Source organism: Anabrus simplex, chromosome 4, assembly GCF_040414725.1.
Source record: "Anabrus simplex isolate iqAnaSimp1 chromosome 4, ASM4041472v1, whole genome shotgun sequence".
Taxonomy (NCBI): domain Eukaryota; kingdom Metazoa; phylum Arthropoda; class Insecta; order Orthoptera; family Tettigoniidae; genus Anabrus; species Anabrus simplex.
The window spans coordinates 393,179,595-393,189,751 of record NC_090268.1 but is presented as its reverse complement, the minus strand read 5'-3'; the positions used below and the strand labels follow the sequence as shown (position 1 = coordinate 393,189,751).

The 10,157-nt window shown below is 38.5% G+C and overlaps 1 protein-coding gene across 1 annotated transcript in view; it reads right to left on the bottom strand.

The window, feature by feature from the left end:
* Positions 1 to 1,226: 1,226 nt before the first annotated feature.
* The window catches only part of LOC136872034 (probable cytochrome P450 12a5, mitochondrial), a 60,438-nt gene continuing 51,507 nt past the window's right edge, over positions 1,227 to 10,157 (bottom strand). The window contains exons 11-12 of the mRNA XM_067145857.2: positions 2,409 to 2,615; positions 1,227 to 1,438 (exon numbers count right to left, since the gene is read on the bottom strand). Of these exons, the coding sequence (XP_067001958.2) occupies positions 1,331 to 1,438; positions 2,409 to 2,615 (315 nt within the window). The 3' untranslated portion in view covers positions 1,227 to 1,330. The remainder of the gene's footprint in view (positions 1,439 to 2,408; positions 2,616 to 10,157) is intronic.

Here is a 10,157-nt window from a genome sequence, read left to right as displayed (position 1 = left end):
CACCCGGTAAATTCTGGGGCGTGCCTTAATTAATGCAACGGTCACTTTCTCCCCTCTCGAATCCCTTTCCTATCCCAACTTTTCCATAAGACCTGTCTGTACCGGCGCGGCGTGAAGCAAATTGTGAAATAAAAAAATGGAGTTATGTCTTAATAAAACATCAAAATTAATATTATTTGAAGCAGTTAACAGTCACTAAGCAACCAGAGTCATAAATATGATCCCTCGGTCATGGTTTAATAATGGTAATACTAACTTTATGCTCGACGATGCCGAAATGTAAGTATCGTGTGCCAGAAAACTGAATCTTTATGAGACTCACTATAGTTCAAGCTTAATTATGATGCAGGTTCTCCACCAACCAGAGTTCAGATTTTCATTATGGTACAGGTTCTTCACCAATCAGAGTTCAGATTTTCATTATGGTACAACTGTTTGATCAATTATGTAAGGATACTATCGCACCTACGCTCAAAGCACTAGCTCCGCACTTGTTTCCAAAATCAAACATGTCGGACACACATATTAACATCAATGCATCTTCTACTTCCAACATTCCACAACCACACGGCACATTCCCGCAAATTCACTTCACCAACTGTACATTAAGCAATCTGTATTTGAAATAAAGCTAGGTTATGATAACCCATTGTCAAAGCTTTGAAAACATATGACAGTGTCAAGGTCTCTGAAACACTCACGGAAAATCAATAACCCAGCGCATGCGCCCTACTCTCAAGCGACATCTCGACAGAAATTCATGAATATTAAAAGAATAGAGTTATAATTATCGTAGAGCATAAACAGTCTCATGTAAGTCGCCTATAATGGTAATTAAGACACTCGTATGGAAATTATAAATCTCGCTTCGCTTAGTCTATAAACATACTCGTGTCTTGATTATTGCCAATAAAGTCTTGTTGCGTAATGTACTATTATGATATACTGTAATTTATTATGTGATACTTATCGATCAGAAATTTATTGACATAAACATTAGTCACCATTGTGATGGCGGCAGATGTCTTGAGCTGGGAATGCGGAGAATCCATCTTGGGTGTAGATGGGTACGGAACCACAGTGCCGCATCAGACGGGAAAACAATTCAACAAGGTTAATTTTCGCTTCTCTAGACTGTCCGTATTCACATTACTGCGAAGTGGAGCTCAACCAGTCCGAGACGGCTTCAAATAAGCGAGTGGGGAAAGTAATTACCGTAACGTAGTCCTTCGAGTAAGGAAAGATGGCGATTATAACGTGGTATGAAATATATGTACAAATCAATACATTGCTTCATTAGGAAGGTCATCGGGACGAATGGCTCCTAGGACTACGATCTGTCTTCTACTCTGAAATTCAGTTTGTTTCCTATAGTAGCAAAACCCTGAACTACTTCCTTCAGATCTTCGTCATGCTCCAGACGGAAATTGCGGAATATCTGAAAGACAAAAAAAACAATAATAGTTAGCAATATTCCACAAATATTAAACTGGATTATGTAAGGACAACCATATTAGAACAGAAAAGCTTTTATTATGACCATGTATTCCACTGTTAACCAATTATAGCAGGGCCTATCAAACGTTCAAAATTTCACGCCTGCAAACAGCGGCGCAGATTTCCTGTGCACAGTGCATCGGTTCCACTTGGCTCGGTTTTGGAGCGCTACGGAGCAAGTGAGGAAAAGGGAGATAGGGAGAGCGAGCGGGACAGGCGTGGGGAAAGAGAGAGACAGCGCTATTGCTCCAAATCGAGGATTGGGGGTCGGCACTCTGGGCAACCAAGCGTAGTCTTCTTTTGCAACGTGCACAGTGCATGCACCGGACGCATGCACCCTGAGGGGCCCTGATTTATAGTGTAAAGGCCTAGTACGGAACATGAAATATTATAAACATTTTTCATTTATTACCTTCCGCAGTGTTAACAAAAAAATGTTCCAATTTCTCTTTTTGAGTTGCAGAATGATGAATTTGTATCCCATAGCTTTGTTTCAACTCTTTGTACAGCAGTGAAATAACTTTACAAATTTAGGAATAAGTAATTGAGTTTCTTAATTATATATGTACTTATACATATCAATTCAATTGTTTTAAGGTATCTTTCAATTTTTAACCACAAATTATAAAACAAATAACTGAAGGGATAGATACGTATTGAATATGTCCATTTATGTGTATTTTACATACTCTATGAACAATTCGTCATCAATTTTTCTTATCTTCTGCCTAGTACGTTCAACATTTCATACACTCTTTTCGTATAATTCCTCTCGCTAGTGAAAATAGTTAATTTTAGGAATTGCGGACCTTATGATTAAGGTTAGACTTACCATGTTCATAACCCCAGTATACAAGGAATTGTAACCTATGTTCTTCTCAAAGTCTCATAAAATATATGAAAATACTTACGTTAGCAGTTAATATCCCTGACTCCAGCTCAGCGAATCGTCTTCCGACACACATTCTGGGTCCAAACCCAAAAGGCAAATATACGAAGGGATGCGCTTTCTGATGTTCATCACCATCCTTCAGCCACCTTTCAGGGATGAACTTTTGAGGCTCTGGGTAATGTTCCTCAAGATTACACAGTATCTTCTGGTCCATGATGAGGTCAGTCTGTGAGGAAAAGGATATAAAAGCGATTGAATAATTTTCAGAAGCTGTTATGGCAGGACATATTTATTTCCTGCAAATAATATATACGGATGCTTCACAAAAAAACTGCATAAGGAGAAGAAGAAGAATGAAAATGTAGAAAATATTGAATACTAGCAAATGCACCCGTGCTTTGCTATGGTATTCTACACTGTATACGGATATCGAAGTAAATTACTGAACATGAAGAGAATAAGAAATTTTAAATTTTATGTCTCGTGGTGTAAATCCGAGTAAAAGCATAGGGAGGTCCTCAGATGTTGTTTCCAATGTAAAGTGCGAGTTGTGGAGTTGTGATGATAACGACAGGTCCACTTGCCTACCGCAGATCACTATGCGTAACGTCAGTCACATTTTGATGGGTAAATTTCTTTATAATCGGGGGCACCCTTGCAAGGAGGCACCTATACCTAATGATAAAGAGAATCAGGTAAAAGAATTTTGAGAAAAATGCACGCTCCTTTGCCTTCTGCTAGTCAAATCGAGAAGGTAATTATTTATTACAATGGTACACAGGTGATGGAGGAGGACCCCATTCCCACTACCAGTTAAAGTCGGTGTGGGGAGTCCAGATTACAACAGCAGACGCCCTCCTGCTGACAGTCACTGTTGATTTGTAAAGTATTAATTTCAATATCAGACACACCCCTTCTCGATCGCTACAAATCGACATAAATGAATAAATGTAGGTCGACATACGGAAGTATATGCATGTTCACCTTCATTTACAGAATAACTGCAGCTAAACGGTGCATCATATCGAAAAACGGATTGTACGACAAGACGCCTCTGGCCTCATTTAGCGATGTAAATGGCTGGACCTATGAGATTTCCTCGTATCTCATCTATTTAAAGGTAAAATTGTTTTAGATACGTTGAATAGGGTGAAATTTGTGTAAGGATTTCACCCAGTGAATTACTTTTCAGATACTTCTGCGACAGGTTCAAACATAGAATTTGGCTCACATATGGCTACTGGGTGGGCCAATATTCGTGTAGAATTTGATGATTCCATCTTTCCTATAAATGAATCAAACCATCTATTATACGTGTACAAAGTGCAAAATTTACGTAAATACAGAAATAGAGCCAAATTTAACGTACAAGGGATAGAGATACGACAAAAAGTCATAGGACCAAAGTTGTAGATCACTCCAGATTGTGCCATCCGTTTTGTGATACGACTTACGGTTTAGCCACCAAACATCTCGAAACGAAGGTCTGCACCGTCATTAAAATTGCGTCCATATTTCGATATGTTCTTGGGGTACAAAATAAAAATTTTAAACATCTCGTAAATTTTCCATCGGTTACAGGCAAAAAGCTATAATTTTGCCTAATTTCTGTTCTCTAACTCGTCTGGGAGTTTGTGCTGCCATCATGATATTGGGGAGGGAGTTAAAAATTAGGACTTTCAGGACACTTGTAAGCCCATGAAACCTATAGGTTATCGTTTCGGATAAATATCACCGACTGTGTTCTTATGCAGATTTGAAACTCCCAGCGTGTCCCCCTCAGTGAATTTTGAAAATTTTAGATTTTTCTAGGGATCCTGAAGTCATCAGCTTGTCTGGTACCAAGTTTTAAGAGTCTAAGATACCTAGAATGGTCTCATTAACTCACGTCTCTTTTCAGTTTATGCCTTAATTTTATATATATTACAGTAAATATAGATCGCGCCAAACTGACCACAATTTATTAATATGGGTTATATTTCACCCGCTGCCCTAGTGGTTCTAGGGGCGTCCTACTCCCACAGTATGCTTTCCAGGTAGGAAGTCTTACTTGAAAGTCATACTGGAACATACACACGTCCATTATCTCGGTCATTTTTGACAATTTATTTTTCACCCTTTCCCACCCACTATGCCAAAGGGGACTGAGGTTGGACTTAAAAAATCCGGAGTCTCACTATTCCTCTCGGCGACCCCGACAACTATGGATTCAACACTACTTTCGATTATTTTTATATATCACTCTACCATTGCCCCCCCACCACGAAGGGGGCTGAACTTTAAAAGTATCCGGAGTGTCACTATTAATCTCAGCGACCCCGAAAAGAACGGATTCGACACTACTTTCGATTATTTTTATACCTCACCCCCCTCTCCCCCCCCCCCTAAGGGTTCCTGGGGTGTCCTACACCCACGTGGTTTGTCTCCTGATACTAAAAATTCGGAGTGTACAATTCACCTCGGCGACCCCGAAAACTATGTATTCGATACTATCTTCGTTTAATTTTATATATCACTTCCCCCCTCGCCCCCCACACAAAAGGGAGCTGAACTTTGACTTATCATTATTCATCTCAGCGACCCCGAAATCTGTGGATTCGACACATTTTTCGATTATTTTTATGTATTAACCCCTTGACCTCCCACGCTTAAGGGAGGTACGGATGGCGTATCCCCACAGTGCTCATCTCCAGGTAGTAAGTCATAAGTGTACCAAGTTTGGTTGAAATTGCTCCAGTGGTTTAGAAGGAGATGTGTCATTTACGTACACACATACATCCATCTACATAAATAAAATAACTTGTCCTGACTGACTGGCTGACTGATTCATCATTGCCTAGCCAAAAATACTGGACATAAAGCAATGCAATTTTGGGGCTTCTTTCATATTAAGATGTAGGTGCTCGCTAACAGAAGATTTTTGGATATTCCGTCGCTAAGAGGGTGAAAAGGGGGGTGAAATTTTAAAATGAGTGCATCTGTATCTCAAAACTTTAAAACTTTACAGGTGTAAAAGTTGATATTTAGAACTTTAAAAAAAGGAAAAACGTCTTATTTTCTTTTCGGAAAATCCAATAGGAGGAGTGAAAAAGGGTGAAAAAGTGGTTGAATGCCTTTAATCAGGGTACTTATATCTCAGAAACAGAAGATATTACAGACCTGAAAATTGGTATTTGGGATCGCCTTTGAAAATAGCATTGTATTTTTTTGGATAATCTAATTAATGGGGGTTAAACAGGAGTGACAAATTGGGGTGAATTTTTAGAAAGACCATATCTAAGTACATTGGTATTTGGAATCTCCTGTAAAAGTAAAGAAACATACGTGATTTGTTTTTGGAAACTCCACTTAAGGGGAACTAAAAACGGGGTGAAATTTTAAAATGAGCATTTCTACAGTATATTTCAAAAACTTAACATATTACCGAAGTGAAAAATAGTATTTTTATCTCCATTGAAAATAAAGAAACATGTATTTTTTGTTTTCTGAAAAACCACTTGGGTGCAGGGGTTAAAGTGACTGAAAATGGGGTTGAATTATTTTAATTAGGATACTGATATCTCAAAAGCTGAAGATGTTACAGACGTGAAATTTGGTATTTGGAATTTCCTTTAAAAATAAAGGAATACGTCTTTTTTGTTTTCGGATATCCATCTAAAGGGAGGAGGGAAATTGAAAAATTAGTTGAATTATTTGTATGAGGATACTATTAACTCAAAAACGAAAGATTTTGCAGACGTGAAAATTGGTATTTGGAATCTGCTTTAAAATTAAACAAACACGTATTCTCGGAAAATCCAATAAAAAGGGGGGGGGATCTGAAAAATTGAAAAATTAATTGAATTAAATGTTTGAGGATACTTACATTTAATAAACACTAAGTTGTTACAGACATAAAAATTGGTATTTGGATCTCCTTTAAAAACAAAGGTAAACGCGTTTTGGGCGAAATTATTTTGGAGGGCGGGGGTGAAAACGAGTTGAATTCCTGTTATGTGGACACATATCTCAAAAACTGAAGATGTTAGAGTCGTGATAATTGGTATTCAGAAGATCCTTTACTATTAAAGAGACAAGTATTTTTAAAGAGAAATTCACTTAATGGGGGTGGGGGAGAGTGGAAAAAGTGAATTATTTTAATGGTGATACTTATATTTCAGAACTGAAGGTAACACACATGAACATTGGTATTTGGAATCTCCTTTAAACATAAGGAAACACGCCTTCTTTTTCTTTGGGAAGTGGGGGGGGGGGGAAATCACTTTAACGGCAAAGGGTGAAAAAGGAGTTGAGACCAATCTATTTTACTGTTCATAATGTACTTATTCTGATCATAAAGTGAACATTTTTAATCTTTTCTGGGTTCGTTTTCAAGAACCATCTTTTCTTTTGGAGTACCAAAAGTTAGATTACAGTAGATTCTCCTGGCATATAAATAAAAATTTAAACACATTTGAAATAAGCGATATTAATGATATTGGCCTTGCAGTTGTTCACCTCTATAATAAGGTCAATAATTCACGGAAGTATATCATTCCTGTCGCCAGGAATCTCGCGCACTTGCCTACGCGCGACGATGGTACTGGTTATATTGTCAGCAATTACAATGGCAGAGGATGTAATTTACCGCCAAGTAGCGGTCTTGCATCATGGTGTGGGTTCTATACCATCGATAATAATAATAACAATAATAATAATAATAATAATAATAATAATAATAATAATAATAATAATAATAATAATAATAATAATCATAATAATAATAATAATGACTACGATTGCAGTCCGGCCGCGGGTTCAGTACCGTCAAGACACCCAAGACGACACCATGCCGGATCTCTTCAAGGATTTGATCCATATTAAAATGCTTATAGGAAAAGGTGGCAAAGATTTAGGGACCCAACTGGCCGGGTGGAATACCTGGACCTAGCCCGGGAAGTACGAAATCGATTGCTGGAAAGAAGGAATTGAAAAATGGGAGGAACTTTGCCTTAATCTCTCAGAAAACGAGTCAGATCACGAATTTTGGCGGATTCTTTCAGAAAACCAGTTAGATCGCAAATTTCGGCGGATTATATATAAAACGTTAACCCTGGAGTGGTCGCTTGGGTTTTGTCAAAATTAATGGTCGCACCGGGTCTCTCAGACCCATTTTTTCTCAGCGTTTTACTATTAGATGTTTATACTTTATTTCCAATTACAGTATTATGGGACATTATTTCGTTTACTTTAATGCAGTTTACATGACTACAATATTTAACTATCCCGTTTCTTAATGAAAAAATATATTTTTATAATTACACTGAAAACTGATGGTTTTCTGTTAACTTGTGAAAGGTAAACACTATAGTAACGTCATAATTGTGCACGTCATTAGCTACTTTCTTGTGTTTTATACTCGTTTTATCGTATGACTGTATTCTTTATTAGCTGTAAGATATCTCATTTATATTCCATTTGTTTTAAATCAGTAATGTGCAATGAATAATCTTGAAAGAAAAATAAATCTATTCTATTCTATACTAACTTCCTTTTAATTTTGAAAACACTTCTTACCAAAATATGGGTCCTCAAACAGCGGAAAAAAATAAAATTAAGCAATTTCCTCAATTGTGCGCAACGTTGGAGGGCTAAGGGGGCCGGAAAGGTTTCAAATTGTGTGTGCTAAAAAGCTCTATCAAACTAAAATAACAAATTTCTACAATCAGTTAAATGCAGTTCCGGAAAAAGCCTTAAATCGCTTGTTTATTTACTCGTTTATTTTTTTAAATTCAAATCCTAGCCAAATTATATTTTTACATAATTATTTCTGTAATGTGTTCCTTAGTTGAATACTCTCAGGATTTTTTAATTTTTGAAATATTTCCACACCGAATGTAGTAAAAATGAAATGAAATGGCGTATGGCTTTAGTGCCGGGTGTGCACGAGGACAGGTTTCGCTCGCCAGATGCAGGTCTTTTGATTTGACTCCCGTAGGCGACCTGCACATCGTGATGAGGATGAAATGATGATGAAGACGACATATAAACCCAGCCACCGTGCCAGCAAAATTGACCAATTATGATTAAAATTCCCAACCCTGCCAGGAATCGAACCCGGTGCCCCTGTGACCAAAGCCCAGCCCGCTAACCATTTAGCCGTGGGGCCGGACACCAAATATAGTTATAAGGGCTTAAGGAAACTCTGCATTGACTCACATTAGCGCTCGTAGTGGTAGAAAAAGGCAAACTGCTAATATCATCGACCGGATAATGATGATTAAGGGAACGGATTGTAATTTTTAGGATTTTTTTGAATTTGCTCTACGTCGCATCGACACAGATAGGTTTTATGGCGACGATGGGATAGGAAAGGCTTAGGAGTGGGACGGGAGCGGCCGTGGCCTTAATTAAGTTACATGTAGTTTCAGGGCTGCCGACAGTGGAGTTCGAACCCACTATTTCCCGGATGCGAACTCACAGCTGCGCTCCCCCGACTGCACGGCCAACTCGCCCGATTTTTTAGGAATAAGTAAAGAATATATTCTCATATTTTATTATATTTACCTAAAAATTGTAACGCATATGCCTAGGATGTTTTCAACATTGATTTGCTTGCCTGACGGGCTAGAACTGTGGATATTTTCTCTACTTAACATTATATTTACGACTTATTTCAAGTTTCACACAAATTCCCTGTTCCATTTTCGATAAATAAATCTGAGTCAGTGCAATTGGAATTGTTTATTTCAAGTAGTTCTCCCTCGTACCCATCGATTGTTAAATGTTGACTTAGAATAAAGGAAAGGCACCCCTGGGATATACAAGAGTCGGTAGATCTATGCCCCCGTAACAGCCGCCCCAAGTGATGCATCATCAATGAGTGCACTGCAGAAAGGCATCGATATTATAAAATAAATACAACAAAGTGTGAATATGGTTGGACGACGAGAAGTCAAAATCATCGCGGCACTCTACAATCGTGGTTTATCTCTGTTGAAGGCTGCTTATATACAGACTGCCAGAATAGTACTACCACCTACATTTGTAAGGGTAAAAGAGACGCCGTTTGAAAGCTACTACTATCACCCAATTCTCCTCTCTGCCATAAGATGAAACTTTTTCAGTTTATGCTGGACTATCAGTTTCTCAGCAATGTACAGCATTCCCTAACCCGGTGTGGAATCCTTTGTGGACTCAGCACAACTGATGTAATTCATACCGCTCGCCTTCTTGCTGAAAGCATGAAGAAAGAAAACATTCTCAGTCACGATAAGTTCTTTGACATAGTACCGCATGAGTTCTTCTACAGATCCCTTTGTAAGCATGAAGTCCTGAAAGCCTATTTGTAGTTGTTTAGAACCTCCATTCCTGACCCAGTCAAATGACTGGAAACAGGCTGTGGATTTTCACTACAATGGCTAAAGACCGGTCCGTAGTCCAATTGAAACTTCACCTTCCATATTTCAAGTCCGCCATGGACCAGCACTTCTCTCCGTTCTATTCATCCTGTGCATGGATAAGTCCAGACACCTCACACGTGTCAAATATTGTGTGCTGATGAATTTTTCTTGCCGATCGATCCTGTAAGGTTATTAGACGACAGTCTAGCTCCGTGGCTAAATGGTTAGTGTTCTACCCTTTGGACACGGGGATCCCGGTTTCGATTCCCAGCAGGGTCGGGAAAGTTAACCATCATTAGTTAATTTCGCTGGCACAGGAGCTGGGTGTATGTGTCCTCTTTATCATCATTCCATCGCCATCACGACGCACAGGTTGCCTACGGGAG